The sequence below is a fragment of the Nannobrachium achirus genome (genome assembly GCF_963921795.1).
Source record: "Nannobrachium achirus genome assembly, chromosome: 21".
Lineage (NCBI taxonomy): Eukaryota > Metazoa > Chordata > Actinopteri > Myctophiformes > Myctophidae > Nannobrachium > Nannobrachium achirus.
The window spans coordinates 11063472-11080728 of record NC_137828.1 but is presented as its reverse complement, the minus strand read 5'-3'; the positions used below and the strand labels follow the sequence as shown (position 1 = coordinate 11080728).

General features: G+C 43.3%; 1 protein-coding gene across 1 annotated transcript in view; it reads right to left on the bottom strand.

Annotated features, from left to right (window-relative positions):
- Positions 1 to 17257, bottom strand: part of col11a1a (collagen, type XI, alpha 1a) — a gene marked incomplete at both ends in the record, with an annotated part of 173011 nt that overhangs the window by 138186 nt on the left and 17568 nt on the right. The window contains one exon of the mRNA XM_080751473.1: positions 13082 to 13244. Coding sequence (XP_080607599.1) covers positions 13082 to 13244 — 163 coding nt within the window. The remainder of the gene's footprint in view (positions 1 to 13081; positions 13245 to 17257) is intronic.

Genomic DNA, 17257 nt, shown 5'->3' with positions numbered 1-17257 from the left:
TCTGTATTGGAGTCATTTTAAATCGGCGGAACTATGCCCCTGGTTCCCACACATTTTTACCAATGAGTTTCCAAAAAAAATCCAAAACTTTTCCGGAATATTTAAGCCAATTTCCAGGACTATATAACAACAATTCAGCGCAATAACGAGTCGTTTACACGTGCCCACGTCAAAAGGTAAGAAAATCGTGGCAGGGAGTTAACCCTCAAAGTCGATTTATGGTGGCAGTAAATGAGTTAACAAAATCAATAACCAAAAACAATGCATAGCTATTTTTTCCAGGACCTTCCAGGACCCTTGATCAATTCCCAAACCTTTCCAGTACTGGATTTTTTTTTTTTTCTAATTTCAAAACATTTCCAGAAACGTCATGACCGTGGGAACCCTGAGCACAGCACAGCACAGCACAGCACAGCACAGCACAGCACAGCACAGCACAGCACAGCACACATAGTCGGGGATCCACATGCCCAAAAGCTCAAGGAATAGGGTTGAACCTGTGATGTTCTGCCGCACTTTTTATTTCTGTTTTATCTATTAGTTTGGTCATTAAGGTCCACAGAATCAGAGGCCTGCTCTGCCGGAAACGTCGCAAAAAAAAGTTATGGCCATTTGTATATTCACAAAGTGGAAAAAAAGTGATGACTCATCACCTTTCACAGCTTTTACGGGCCAATATTTTGCCCAAGGAAAGTTTTTCATGCGAAACAAATGCTTGCAATGGATTCAGAATGATGAAGAACCCCTAGTTTGACCCCTCACATGCTACTTAAAGCAGATTTTTTTTCTTTTTTGAATATTTCTAGTGGAGTCAATGGGACAGTGAATATACAAATGGCCATAACTTTTTTCGCGATGTTTCTGGCAGAGCAGGCCTCTCATTCTGTGGACCTTAATGACCGAACTAATAGATAAAACAGAAATAAAAAGTGCGGCAGAACATCACAGGTCCTCTCCCATTTTGATGACTGGATCCCCGGCTAACAGCACAGCACAGCACAGCACAGCACAGCCTCTGTGGTGTATGCGTTTATGACGCCAGTGTCGAAAGTTAACAAGAGTGAGTGAATGAGACAGGTAGAGTGAGACAGAAGGAGAATGAGACAGAAACAGGGATGTGAGAGGAACAGAGATGGAATTGAGCTCTGTGAGTCTTTTGCTACCCATGTTAAAATTGTTTGTGTGCATTCTCTAACTAAATCAATTTACATTGCGTTCACTGCATCATTGCTTGGCTGTGAAGTAAATTCGGTTCAAGCGCGTTATAAACTAGCAATTAAGATTTTAAATCTTGGAATCCTCCTCTCTGGCAAAAGTGTTCAGAAAAAAGGAAAGGTTCAAATTTGTCACAGAATGTATCACTAACGAGTAGGCTAGCATTAAAGTTCATTTGAATTACGTATAAAGTATACCACAAAGCAGTCCAGCTACAGTATGCTTCCATTATTCTACAGGCTTCAAAGTTACACTATGACCTCATGTTGACCACATGTCAGCATGGGATATAAATACACATGAGGGGGGAGTCAAAGGTTAAAGCAGTGCATGGAAAGAATATCCATTTGTTGCAGAGGTGCTGCGAGAGAAATTAGTTCTTACACCCTGTTCTGAAGCCCAACTGAAATACTTTGTTTGTATTTATATGACCACATTGCTCATCGTAAATCGGTTAGTCTGCCAGCATGGCCGTAAGGCAGGGTTCCCCAATAGGGCCCGCGGGCCATTTGCGGCCCGCAGGGGGCTACTGTCTGGCCCACACCAACCCCAGTAATAATGGTGGTATAAGAGCAGCAACAACACTAGTATATCGTTGTTGTAGGGTGGAAATCTCGTATCTCCAAATTTGTACGTTCTTTCGCAAAGTAAAGCCCTGCTTCATCATACAAAGACGTCGCAACAAAAGTAGTGAAAACAGCAGATCTACAAGCACACAACGCCTCGCATCGCGAGGCGTTGTGTGCTTGTAGATCGACTGTTTTCACTAGTTTAAATAATTTTCTGTTTTCACTAGTTTAAATCATTTTTAAAATGATAAATGCAAAACAAACGGTTTTGGACATACAAGATTTTCACCCGACAACGACGATATCTGAACTGTCGCTGGAGTAGCGGGAACGCCACCGTCGCACCCTGCAATGTTGTGGCCCTCGGCTTGGTACCCTAGACATGATTCAATGTTGTGGCCCTCGGCTATTGGTACCCTAGACATAATTCGGCCCTTGGGGAAAACTAATTGGGGAACCCTGCCGTAAGGAGTCAAAAGTGAGCTGCTACAATGGTGCCACGACACCGTCACAAGCATGTGTCTGCCCTTTGCAGCAGAAAAATCTCACAAACCACACACCCATATTGTTTTCATTGGCTGCCTATCCTTTGGCTGGGTGGTAATAACGTGTGCCTGCCTCTGTCTCTTTACATCATATTGCTAGCGTATAGCAGCTAACCTGCTAACATGTGTAATTTGGAAACGGGTGATACTATGGTGTCCATCGCGGCTCTCCAACTCGGATGGCGTGCACTAGGGATGGGACGATAAGCGATATTATCGTTTATCGCGATAAAAAAAACACTCACGATAATCATATCGTGGAGATTTCATTTATCGTGATATCGTCCTCCGTCATGCACTGGGATCAATTTACCTTTTATTTGCCGAGCTGCATACCATTTAAACCCTCTATTGGTAAAAGGTAATAATAATATACGTACTTGACACAGTCTTTTTTTCATTCTCTATCAAATGTCTATGCCAAAAAAATAGCCGATCTACAAGCTCACAACGCGTCGCATTGCGACGCGTTGTGAGTTTGTAGATTAATCTTGTAGATTAACACATCTACTGCCTTTTAATCTGAAGGGATGCTTGGTGCCTTGGTGCCACGCCGTTTCCTCCGTAGGCCGCCGCTATTATTTTGAAGGGCCGGAAGGGGGTTGTTTTTGTTTTTTTGGATTATCACTTGACGGCAACGATTACGTCATCTAGTCACATGACAGTGTGAGCCCAGAAGAGAATCATGGCTGCGCCCAGCCCGAGTCTACAGTGTACAGTATGGAGACCACTCTTTGTATAAAAATGTCTCTTTTGAGTAAATGAAGTCTCTTTATGGGCCTCTCAATGGATTTACTATGGAGGACGTTCACTTCGCGTGCAGGCCCGACGTGCGTTGTAAACAAATCGCGGACATTACCGATGCGGGCGCGACCGGAGCGACGTACAGTAAGTAATTATACCTTAACTGTAAATACAGTAAGATTGATAGTCCTCACCGTCAACGGCACCATGATTTTAACCCTTTCAATGATGGTGAGGACTGTCAACGGTAGCAGAACAGTTAAGATAGATTAGGCTATCTTTTGGCAAATGTCCGCGCGGCCATCAGCTGCTCGGCGCGGGCACCTCACCGGCCTGGCTGCTGGCACCACGCCTGCCCTGTTGTCAAAAAGACGACGCTGGGGTCATGTGGTTTCGCTAAATGTTCTGGGGCAAAGGACACTGCGTCACTAACTGACACAAGCGCATTTACACACAGACATTTGCTTTGTCTGGCCGTCTAACCATTAACACTTCCATCCTGTAATTACAGAGTGAGTGAATCAAAACAAAAGGAGTCGTCACCACGGGCCCTTTGACATACCTCTGCCTCGTATAGTCCATGTCAGCTGTAATTAGACTGCACTGATACACTAATTAGCCATCCCACCATCTCAAGACCTATACAACTACCACCTGAGGAAGGGAGAGATCTTCACTCTCATAACTGATAAAAGCTGAATTTATGGTGCACTAAAAGTGGTTATTTGGCTCGTAATCGGAGGGGATCCTCCTTGGTGCACATGTCTTATGGTGCTATATAGCACTTTGGTCAAATAGTCCTATATAAAAACATTAAAGTAGAGGTGCCGAAAACTAAGCAGAAGAACTCAAAACTAACCTAAAAAGAATCCCTGTCCTAAAAATACAGCATAATGTATTCAATCAATCAATCAATCAATCAATCAATCAATCCATCAATCAAACAAACAAACCAACCAACCAATAGAGAACCTTTGAGGAACCAAATAGAGGCTTAACAGGTATTCTTTGTATGACAGCAGAGCTACAGAAACTCAACAACCCCAAACAACCACTGAAGCAACACTGAAGAACCAAAAGTGTTGTGTGTGTGACGCTGTCACATGCCAAAAAGAATCTAAAAAGCTAACAATGCAAAGTGATGCAACACAAATTAACCCTTCCTGGTCTGAGAGTGTACACACAGCATCAAATGGACACTCAGGGGTCCAGTGTTCTGTGATCAGTATCACTGTGTGCAACATTTAGTACAACATTCCCAAAAGGTATTTAAAAGGTGTTTACCTTTTGTCTTGCCTCTCTCTATAGCTATGGTCTTGCAGGGACAAACTGAGCGCTGAGGAATGTTTACCTGTCAGGCATAGAGGACACGGAGACGCGCTCGCGTGCTGTGTGTGTGTGCGTGTGTGTGCGTGTGTTTGTGCGTGCGTGCGTGCGTGCGTGCGTGCGTGCGTGCGAACTGTGTGCTTGTGTGAGTTTCAATGCACGTGTGTGAAAATCAAAGTTAGGGTGCATTCGTCAGTAGGCGTCTGTGTGGGTGACTCTTTGTGTGTGCGTGTGTGTGCATGCATGCGATCAGTGTGTGTGTGTGTGTGTGTGTGTGTGTGTGTGTGTGTGTGTGTGTGTGTGTGTGTGTGTGTGTGTGTGTGTGTGTGCGTGCCTCTGACAGGTAATGTCAGCTAGGGATGAATAGATGGTCTCATGGCTTTGGCTCCATGGGGGGGGGAGGGGGAGGGGGAGGAGGGAGAGAGGGGGGAGGGGGGAGGGGGGAGGGGGGGGAGGGGCGGCACGCAGGAGGAGGAGAGAGAGAAAAAGGAAGGTCTGCAGGGGCCATGAAAGGCCCTTATTCATACACACCAGGTCCCTTCACAGGTATCGCATATAAGAAGCCATTTATGAGAAAATATAGGCCACAGACGGAAAAATAATCCTGAGAAGTGAGCGAAAATATCCCAAAACAAGCCAGAATAACACAAAAGAATATCTGTATGCGATACTGTGGTGCAATGTGAACTTAATATACACACTACTTCAGGTTCTGGTACGGATTTTTATAGTACCAACCAGTTATCCAAACACCGTACATCCAGAATATTCGTTTTGCACCAGCGAGCCGTTTACCAGCAAGCATGCGCTGCACTGTCTGTGTATGTGTATTTTCACACTATAAGGCAGTGGTTTTCAACTTTTTTCATATCAAGGTTCATTATGAATTCTGCATTCGAGCTGCGGACGACCATTTGATGGATTTGTCCACAATTCCATGTTGTATCGATGTGGTACCAACAGGAGAGATAACAGGCAAACGTTGATCAAAAGAACAAATCTTCTACATTATCTAATTGTGATTTCTTGTAAATTAAGTAAAGCAGATGTTTAACAATAATGCAACTCTTGAGAGTGTAAAATGAAACCAAATGAGCTCATTTTACTCTCTCAACAGTTAAAGATCTATAAGGGTTCATTTGCTTACCAACTCTCAATCATTTAACTGGGGACCACTTGGAACCCCCTCAAGGACCATTGGTGGTCCCCAGACCACTGGTTGAGAACCACTGCTTTAGGGGACTCTAGGGGTAATTTCGTCCCTCCCAGAATGCAATGGGCTGTTTGGACGGGAGTTAAAGTGGAAACAGAGAACAGACGGGGGGCCTGTTTCCCAAAAAGCTCAACACACAGCGACAACCCTGTTAGCGGGCTCTAGTTTCCAAGTCCTGGCAGGGACATACAGTATACTATCTATCTTCCATCCAGCTCAGCTGTAGCTGCTGGCTACAGTAGCCTTTCATTCACCTATAATCACAGCTGACAGGAGATAAATGTCTTTTTCTTACAAATGTTGTTTTTACAAAACAGGTTAATTAGAGCTGTCACGATTATGACATTTTACATGACGATTAATTGTAACTCAAATAATTGCCATTAGCGATTTAATTGTGTTTTTGTCGCTGACAATTACATTTCTGTTTGGCTTGTAGGCTTTGAAGTTGCACATGGTAGATATGACACATAACCTACAAAGAAATTACTGACATATTTGGCAACTTTATACTTAAAAAAGAACATTGATAGTGGAAATAGCCGATCTACAAGCTCACAGCGCGTCGCATTGCGACGCGTTGTGAGCTTGTAGATCGGCTATTTCCACTATTTTTTAAATATATGAAAGATTTTCAACATGGGAATGATCATGACGATTATGAAAAATAATCGTGATTATGTCAAATAATCCCGATTAGACGATTATGTAATAATTGTGACAGCCCTAAAAACAGGTTAATCACTTTCAACCTGGCGCTCCTATTTTGGCCATGATGGTTATTATAGGGCAGAAATAGCGGTGTCTACAAGCTCACACAAACATGCGTTGTTCATCTATTGTCATCTAGACAGTGGTTCTCAACCTGTGGGTCGGGACTCCCAGGGGGGTCCCCAAATTATTTTAGGGGGTCCTCAGATGATTAACCTAATGTGCAATGTTGTTTTTTTCACTCAACAGTAAACAAACAAACATAAAGTGTACGTGTATAGAGGGTATTGAGACTATCTACACATTTCTAAAGTGACAATTTAAGAACTTTTTAATACAAATTAAACATTGGCCAAATTATTAGAGGCAGAAATTGTGAGAATAGCCGATCTACATGCTCATGTAGATCTGCTATTTTCACAATAGAACCGTGTTATACAAAATGTAGATCTGCTATTTTCACAATAGAGCCGTGTTATACAAAATGTAATGCCTCAACTATTGACTGCTGGTCACTGGGAGGGGGGTCCCCAGTTAAAATATGATAATTTTGGGGGTTGCGGCCTGAAAAGGTTGAGAACCACTGATCTAAGATCAAAACAATCCAGTGTAAAGTGAGCGGTGCCTTTTACTGTATGTATGAGTTAATTTCATTAAACGGCCAATGCGCAGCTTTTGGGACGGACTGTCAGGGACATAATATATACATACAGACAAAGCCAGATGCAGGAGCGGTTAGCACCGCTCAAAAAGAAGACACGGTTTGATTTACAATGCGGGCAACCCCACTCAGAATCACCGGGGCGATGACACGGCCCATTGGAAAAATGGCTTTGAGACAACAGCAGTAGCAATCAGTCAAAGCATGGCACCCCAATAATGACTGGCTGTAAACAAACCAGCGTGCTCTCGCAAGCAGCAAACACAGCCCCCCCCCCCCCACCCCCACCCCCTCTGCATTCACTCTGAGTACACCCCCGCCCCCCAAACCCCCATGTGTTTCAATCTCACATGACAATCCAGCCATTGGCATTGTCAAGACATTATTTACATGATCCACCATGCTGACCCCTCACTGCTCTACACCTCTGGCTGAGCTGCATGTGTCTCAGAACAAACAAGACACTGAAAGGGGCAAGAGTTTGTCACAATTTGACAAAGTAGGCTAATGCATATATACGGTAGGTTTCAGTCAAAGGAGAGGGCCGGCATGCATGCATGCATGCGGCTCAGTTTGAGAGACCGCAGGGCAAAGTTCCAGCAATGCTTCTACAAGGGCACACAACGCACACACACAGGGTCAGTCTGGCGGTATAATTCCTGTTGCTCAACTGCAGCGTATCCACAACTGAAACAATGGTTGTTTCTTACTGAGGAGGAGGCATACATACTGTATACTAGGGCATTCACTAAATATTCGAATATTGGAATATCAAAGTCACTATTCGATGTTGTTCACTGAAGTCGAATATTCGCTTATTTTTGTTGTTTTAATGGTTTTGTCTTTAAAAATATATATATTTCTTCATGGTTTATAAAGCTTGGCTAGATAGGAAGTCATAAGAACCCTGACAAGCACTTGGAATTGTAGCCGGTATTACATTTAATTTGACTCGGTTCCGCAGATAAATATTGTGAAAATAGCCGATCTACATGCTCACAACGCCTCGCGTTGCGAGGCGGTGTGAGCATGTAGATCTAGATAGACGTTGTCCTCCAGCCGCTGTTGCTACCTACAAGGAGAACGGGAAGTCATCCTCACCTCCACAGGCATTTCGATTCAAAGTAAACCCCATAGATTACAGTAGGAGCATCTTCAAGGACACATTCCACCAAGAACGGTTGTGTGCCTGCATGAACCTCTCTAACCTGTGAAGCTGTACTGTAACAGAAGGCTGCAGGTGGAGGACAAAGATCTCCCGGACTAAGTGTCTTTAATTACAAGGTAAGGCTATAACCTCCGACAAAGAACCTGTGAAGACTCACACGTCTGCCATAATATAAGCCACGGCATGCTCAACACAGATTCACTCCAGACCCAGAAGCCGCTTGAAAGGTAGACCAAGGGTCTTCAACAGGGGGCCTGGGACCCCTAGGGGGTCCTCAGAGTTACTACAGGGGGTCCTCCAAATCTTTGTGTGATAGAAACTTTTTTCCTCATTTTTTATATTAACCACTTGAACCCAGGGTCAAAACTTTAGCCAAAACTAGCAGATCTACAAGAGCTTGTAGATCGGCTATTATTGGCAAAAATGTTTCGTGTAGAGGGGGAAAAGAGCAGACCAAGTACAGGGTGAAAGGTCAAGTTTATTAAGTATTGACGGTTCAAGTGGCTAAATATCTGAAAACACAAATTGACGTGAATCCAAAATACACTGAAGATTGTGCTGTCAAACAATGAAACTATATGGAATCTCTGACAAGGTTGTGGGGGTCCCTGCTTCATCTCTCTCTCAACTAAGGGGTCCTTGGCCTGAAAACGTTGAAGACCCTTGATGTAGACAGTACGCGTCATGTTGAACACTACGTCCACAATGTAAGACCATTCCATTTTCTAGGACAACAATGATAGATGTGGAAAACGTGGTTCCTTCACACTCATTGTGTACAGAATGTTCACTCATTTTAGCCGGGGAGCCACTGGGCCAAAATGAGAGAGGACCTGTGATGTCATGACATACTCCAAATTTTTGTTTGTCCTATTAATTTGGTCAATAAGGTACACAGAATGAGAGGCCTGCTCTGCCGGAAATCCTGCGAAAAAAAGTTTCCCATTGACTTCACTATACTGGAAAAAAACACACCAAAATAAGTAGCATGTGAGGGGTCAAACTAAGGGTTCTTCATGATTCTGAATCCATTGCAAGCATTTGTTTTGCATGAAAAACATTCGTTGGGCTAGATTTCAGCCTCTCAAACCTGTGAAAAGTGATGAGTCATCACTTTTCACCGTTATTTTGGTCCGTTTTCTAGCCCAAGGAATGTTTTTCATGCAAAACAAATGCTTGCAATGGATTCAGAATCATCAAGAATCCCTAGTTTGACCCCTCACATGCTACTTAAAGCATATTTTTTTGGTGTGTTTCTTTCCTTTATATTGAAGTCGATGGAGTGAATATACAAATGGCCATAACTTTTTTTCGCAGGATTTCCGGCAGAGCAGGCCTCTCATTCTGTGGACCTTGATGACCAAATTAATAGAAAAAACAAAAATTAAAAGTATGTCATGACATCACAGGTAACATCCTATTCTTTGAGCTTTTGGGCCTGTGGCTCCCCGGCTATTTTGACACTCAGAGGAAAATTTACAATTCTGCTGTGCAGGTGCGTTCGTTCTGATCCTTACTGCGCTGCCATTCCCCATTGTAGGAGCCTATCATCTAAAGCCACATCAAAGACCTAAAGAAGTAACAAGAGTTATGGTTTTGCATGATTTACACTTCGTTGCATGCCGGTGTGTCATGTACCCAAAAAAGAATCGCTGATCTACAAGTTCACAACGCGTCGCACCATTAGCGTGTCGTGAATTTGTAGATCCGCTATTTGTGCACAGAACGAAGTATAACTCGGGCTTTATAGTTCTTCATTAAAGCAAGCACGGGGAGCAGAGTTGAACCCACAGCATGGCACTGGCTTCCATTATCCCACATTCCTCTTTGGAAACATCAAAGAGGGCCAAGCAATGCATGGCTGGTCGGGGTATGGGAACTCCAAAACAACATCGCCCCACTTTCATAGAACAGCTACAAACAAACACCTTTGCCAAAGAGCGAAAGCTGTATCTAATTACCATCATTTGTGACGTGATGCTGTGCTAGCACCGGTCCTAAAAGTTGGACAGACAACAATGCAGGAATTTGATGTGAGAAATAAATGTTTGAATATACATATCTTGACATCTGTTTTTACGTTGTGGCACCTATGGCCGTCTGGAAGAGGGTGTGCGCGCGCGAGTGTGCGTGCGTGGCTGCGTGCGTGTGTGCGTGTGTCCACGGCTAATCTTACAAACCACTGGACCAATCAGTGCCAAATGTTCTTCACGTGTTGCCAGTAAATCAATATTTTCACACATTAGGTTTTATACTTTTTGAAACACCTTACTGTTTAAAACTTTATTATGATACTGGAAGTCAAAGGAGAAGAAAATAACTCCATATTTGGAAGTCAGTATGACTTCACAGAGATAGGCTATTACATCACGGTGTCAGTCACACTGCAAAAACAACACTGTCATCAGCATATCAAGCAGACTTTAACGGTTAACCAAAACTAGTTTGCTTGTCTCTTCATGTTTGACTTACTTAGAAGCTGGTCAACCCCTGTTCTCTCAATTGTAAACATTGCATTTTGACAAGCCAGTACCTCTGAAAGACCGGGAGTAAAGAAACACGGTATAAAATAATTTATTCAACTATATCATGACTAGGGCTGTCACGATGTGACATTTTACATGACGATTAATTGTCACTCAAATAATTGGCGATTAACGATTTAATTGTGTTTTTGACGTTGATAATTACATTTCTGTTTGGCTTTTAGGCTTTGAAGTTACACATGGTAGATATGACACATAAGCTAAATATACAAAGAAATTACTGACATATTTGACAACTTTATACTTAAAAAAGAACATTGATAGTGGAAATAGCCGATCTACAAGCTCACATCGCGACGCGTTGTGAGCTTGTAGATCTGCTATTTCCACTATTTTTGACATGGAAACGATTATGACGATTATGAAAAATATTCACGATTATGTAAAATAATCACGATTAGACGATTATGTAATAATTGTGACAGCCCTAATCATGACGCCTAAAAACTTTTCCTCTCGGGCCACGTTAAAAGGGTCACACGAAGGCTGTGTCTCTGGAACGACATGCATATCAAAGGAGCATTTATAGTGAACTATAGAATGCCCCGTGTAAAGAAAGGCCTGTGCTCCTAAGGAGCTTAGGACAATAGCAGGTATTTACAGCGGACGCTTGCTGCTCACACGACGCAGCGGCAGCACAGTCTGAAAACAGACAGCATGCATGACAGCCCACAGCAGTGGTTCCCAAACGCTTCAGGTCTTCGAGAGAGATTAGACGTAACTTGGCAGGGACCCAAACTACTGCAGTGAAAATAGCAGATCTACAAGCGCGTTGTGCACTTCTGGATCGGCTATTTTCACGACTTCTTAATTAGTATTATTCTTTATTTGTGGAATTTCTTGTACGTAGCCAATCATTTTTTTATTATTATTTTTTTTATTTATAATTTTTATCCCACGTTTTTGCAACCCATTTTCTCGCCCAGTGCCAACTACCTACCCTGCCGCACCAGGGGAATTGGGAGCACCTGGCTGGCTAGGGGGAGGTAGTATAGAAACCAGGACTACTGCATGTTTTTTGTGAGGGCATCTACTAGGGCTGTAATCCTAGCCCTGTTTTAGGGATTCGAACTTCGGGGGGATTTTCCGAACGAACCATCGAACCTTAGATGGTTCGTTCAATTGATTAAAAACCGAACGTTCGAACCTCCGAACCATCGAACGTACTGTACCTTTAACCAGCTAAAAGTGTAGGAAATGTTTTAAATGCGCCGTTTTATCCATTGACGCGTGGATGCGTGGCTGCATTAACACCTAGGCTAACACTTGGAAAATCCAACCCACTCGGAGAAAATGTTGTGCAGTTTGTTGACGAACAGGCTCAATGTATAGCGGAGTTGCACGGATGATGATTAGACTTGGTGACTGCGTCGGAGCGCGTCGCGTTCGGGCTGAACTGGTCTCGATGTAACAACCCCAGAAATCGCATTATAATCCTTTAGGGGGTTGCAATGAAATCCATCTTTGCTCATGCTTAGGAGAAAGGCTAGATCTTTGGGTGCATGGATGGGTGTTCGCTGTTCAGAGCACAGCAGCACACACACGTCTGTCTCTGCCCAGCTCAGCTGCAGCTGCTCTCACTCTACTGTCATCAAGCGTGTGTGCGCGCCCCAAATTGGAGCGGAATTGGAATTGGAGCGGAGGACGGTCCTTGATCGCTCCAAGCTGTTCTGGTGCGTTTTATAACTACTATAACGTCACCATTAACTGTTAGTGTTTACCGGTAGGCCTAACTTATTTCGTATTTGGCTATCTCTACTACTGTGATATTCTGAATAGGCCTATCACATTCTGATAATTATTTTTCGTGTAAAAAAAAGAAGAAGAAAAAAGAAAAAAACCTGAACCCATTAATTTCGAACTTCGATTGCCAACGTAACGAACGAACGTTCGAATCCCCGAAGGTTCGCTTGCAGCCCTAGCATCTACCCTAGGAGACACGGGGAGAACATGCTAACTCCACACAGAAAGGCCCTATCGCCTATTTCTTTATTATTATTATAATATTTCTTTTACTTTTGAAATATTAAGAAAAATTGTATTTTTACTCGAGCCATGACCCATAAAAATTGGTCCCGAAGCCACTGTTTGGGAACAAGTGCAGGCCAGTAACAGTATTCCTACCACAGATAAGACACAACGTTATTTGCACAATTTATCTTTGGGGCGGCCATAGCTGAATGGTTAGGGAGCCTGCCTGGGCCCCTGGTTGTCCCTGGTTCGATTCCCGGCCAGGATAGCAATGTCGATGTGTGTCCCTGAGCAAGACTCTTAACCCTAATTGCTCACGCGCTCCTTGTGGGCTGCAAAGCAGCTGGGTTGGGCTGCAAATACTGCATTTCCCTCGTGGAGGAGTAGGTAACTATTATTATTATTATTTTACCTGGAACACCTCCTCGTCCAGAAGCCTGGTGCCGAACACGGTGATGCCGTTGGTGTCGATGGCGGGGCGGTCACTGCGGGGGAGGGGCTTGGTGAGCGTCTTCTTGCAGTCCACGATGATGGTGACGGTCTTCTTCTCCACGCTGATGGCGATGCGGTGCCACCTGGTCGAAGGAGGACGCCACAACAAAGCACAATGGGAGTTAAAGAGGTGGTGCCATAGTTTTGTACTTTTTCTGTTTTTCATGTGTCTAGGAGGTTTAAAGTACATCATTGGACCCCCTGGTGTGGATTTTATGAGCAAATATGTATTCTCTTGGTATTTGTTTGTTTTCTTTTGGAGGCTGCCACCTTGTGGTCAAAAGTGTCAGTTAAAAAACACAGATACTTTTACATCACAGAATCAACTCCTCCCCTAATTACCATTCACCCAACACTGTGGGGTGTGGCTAACTTCAGCTGAGTCACCACCCACCATGACATCCATGCATACTTAATGAACTGGGGGTGTGGCCACATAAAAACCCAATTTTAACTCTTTCTGTATACTTTTTTGGAAAAAATCTTCCTCCTAGTATAATCATAATACCTGATAATCATGTTTTAGAGGGGGGGGGGGGGGGGGGGGGGGGGGTGGGGGGGGGGGCAGTGCGTGACTAGGGGGCACCTCACCAAAAACAAAACCTGGTCAACAGGGGCGTCAATTGAATATGGCAGGGGTATGCAGCTGCCATACCCTGGGTCCAGGGGGGGAAATAAAAGTTAAATCCATGAATGTCTCTTTGTCTATCTGTGCTGGTTATTATGCTGTTAAATTACAGTAAAATAGTTACAAATGCAAAATTTAAGAAAATGGTCACTTTAACAAGGTATTATAATTATATTCTCCACACTTGTATTCTCCCCATCTTGATAAAAGGGTATATTCCCAGGTTCCGCAGGTCAGCTGCACAGGTGCAATGCATTATTGTTAATTGTGGCACGTATACTAACATGCCAAGTTTAGCTGCACTTGAACGATCTTAAAATAAATGTATCATGCCTGTTGCTAAGGCATGGCAACATGACTGGTGTCTTGAACGCGCGCCTTTGCGCGCGTGCAAGACACCAGTCATGTTGCCATGCCTTAGCTTTTTCTGAACTGACGCCACTGCTGGCCAATAAACCTCAGATATACTGATGAATGTAACCACATTGGAGAAGACTCATTCATGGACTGGTTTCAGCACTCCACACATAGATAGGGATGACATCTACAACACTGTGTACCAAATAGTGGGTCGGGCCCATTTGTGGGTCACGGATGCATTTTTATGGGCCCCTTTATTTTTAGTTTCATACATTTAGTTTTTAATTATTATTATTTCAAAACCTTTTCAAAAAACATTCCTAAGAAAATTATATTGAATTAAAAACAATGTTTTTGAAGATCTGCTATTTTCATTAGTTCGGGACAAACGTCTGATTTCTTTTTTGGGTCACGAGCAAAGAAAGTTGGGAAACTCTGATTAAAACAAGGACAACATTCAGCATTGTGCTGTATGTGGTTCCAAATACAACTAGTGGGGTACTATTTACTGCCCTTCAAAGCCAAAGTGCACTAACAACCTTTTGGACACATTGACCTATTTGTGTATCCCCAAAGGTCAAATTAGCTTTTGTGATTTTTGGAGATAAACAATTACCTCAAGAACAGATATACAATTAGTGTAATATCACTTATATGCTGATATCTCATTTGGCCGACCACTTGGAACACTTTCAAACCCATTTATCAGTGATCATTTCCCCGTAGTTGCAGCACTTTGTAGGCCAGTAGAACACAATCCAAATCCAAATGAAGAATGTTCTATAAGGGTGAATACAGAAAGGACAACCTCCCATCTTGCCTCTGTTTGCTCTGTCTCCGTATGCAAACTCATGATGAGGGACCACATTGCTTATTGGGCGTTTTAATTGACACCCACCCACGGACGCAAAGGGGTTAACCAGGGTCACACGTGAGTCTGACACCTCCCCAAACCACTGCAACCATTTGCCACACTGCACTTATAGGGGGCTATTGCATTCCGATCAGCGGTGGAGCGCATTCTTTCTTTGCCCCCCACTCTTTGGCCCTGTTTAACGGCGGGATTACACTCATTAAACTCCAAACTTAATCCATTTAGGCCTAGCACCGAGTGCCGCGCTGCGAGCTTGTAGATCTGCTATTTTTAAGTCTTGAAAATGTGTTGAAAATGTGTGCAAATCTTTGAATATAATGTATTTTCTAAGCGAACGTTTGTAACTCAAATTTTGCTTCCGGGTGGTCCCTGGAACTAGATATTTTGAGATGGGGGGGTCCGTGGCCAAATACATATCATTTTGGGGGTCCTTCACATGAAAAGGTTTGAGAACCACTGACATAGTAGTCTCTCAAGAACAGACCAACTGAGCTCCAGTTAAGTGAAAAGGACCTTTTCTTTGACGATGGCTGGCCAGATTGCTGCCATAGAAACATAGGTTTTTCAAAAAAACCTTAGAAGTATTCAAAAGACACTTATAGAATCGGGTCAAAATTCAAATTTTCACGATTTTTCAAAAATAGCAGATCTACAAGCTCGCAGCGCGGCACTCGGTGCCGCGCTGTGAGCTTGTATATCTGCTGTTTTTCAATAGTTAAAGCATGAAATAATATTACACAAAATGCGTACACGTTCTAAATGGGTTAATCCTCCTTCTGGGTTACTCGGCATGACAGACACGGTGAACATTGTAGAAAGTGTGTGTCAGGAACCAGGAAGGTCTGGCTAGGCCGGGGGCAGGAGGTACACAGTCAAAACATTGTTCAGGGGTGGAAGATGAGACCCCAGGCTCAATATGATGATATGGTCAAAGGTGCTCACGGAGCATTAAATACAATTACAGATTTTGTCAGAGTTCAGAGTTTTGGTCAGAACCTGGTCAGATAAGGGGGGATGGTCGGTTGAGAATTCCTATTACCGCGGGCCTATTATTACCTCTGTGGCCGGTTAGCCTCGGAGATGTACAAATCCGTTGCCCAAAGCTACATAATATGGAGAAATTCTAGGCCAGACAAAGGGGCTTAGCAGCGAATAAACGTGCACTCTACAATTAATGTTACACAGTAGGAAGGGTTACTGGTCATCTTACATGGCACTGTGTTGCAAATACAGGTTCCAAATAGAGTAACGGGAAAAAAATATATCGTCTCTGTCAGGCAGAAACCTCGTATCTCCAAGTTTCAAATTTGTAAATTTTTTCGCAAAGCAAAGCCCTGCTTCATCATACAAGGCCGTCGCACAAAAGTAGTGAAAACAGCCGATCTACAAGCGCACAACGCCTCGCGGTGCGAGGCGTTGTGTGCTTGTAGATCGGCTGTTTTCACTAGTTTGAATCATTTTTAAAATGATAAATACAAAACAAGCGGTTTTGGGACATACAAGGTTTCCACTCGACAACGACGATATACTTAATATACGATATACGATATACCAATATAATTGGAATATATATATTCCAATTAAAACATCAAAATGCATTATATATATAGAGGAGAAAAAAATGCAAAAAGTTTAAAAAGTAATCATATTCAGACAATTTAACAGTAACACTGTGAAAACCCTGAGCATGGCTCGGGGCAGGTGTAAAAAAAAAATAGGCCTCACGGTTAAACAAACATTCAATATTTTAAAGTATACAGCGGTAGCAGAGATAAATAGATTCATAACGTATACATTCCACAAAAGCTCAGCATAAATCCTCTCAAGTCTCATCCTTTTCTATTTGAACTGGGGGGGAGGAGGGGGAGGGGGAGGGGGGGGGGGGGGGATACTGCTCTTTTTCACAGCAGCAATATTATCATTGTAGCCGCTCTGCTCAAGCATGCCGTGTAGATTTGGGTAACAATGAGTACACACCCAGGGAGTTTCACGCTATAGTCACAGAGGATTTAGGAGAAGAGGCCTGGAGTTGGAATGCATCCATCCAGCCCTCTAAGTGCTAAAAGATCCACCACAGAGAACACTGATCAGGGTGCAGTCCCAAAAAACTTGACAAAAGTAAGCCATCGTAGCCGCCAGGCTAGGATGGTTACAACAAGTTCCCTCATTCGCAAACCTGCGTGTTCAGCAAGAGGACATGTTTTGGGTCAATCTACTGTAATCTGCCTGTGGTT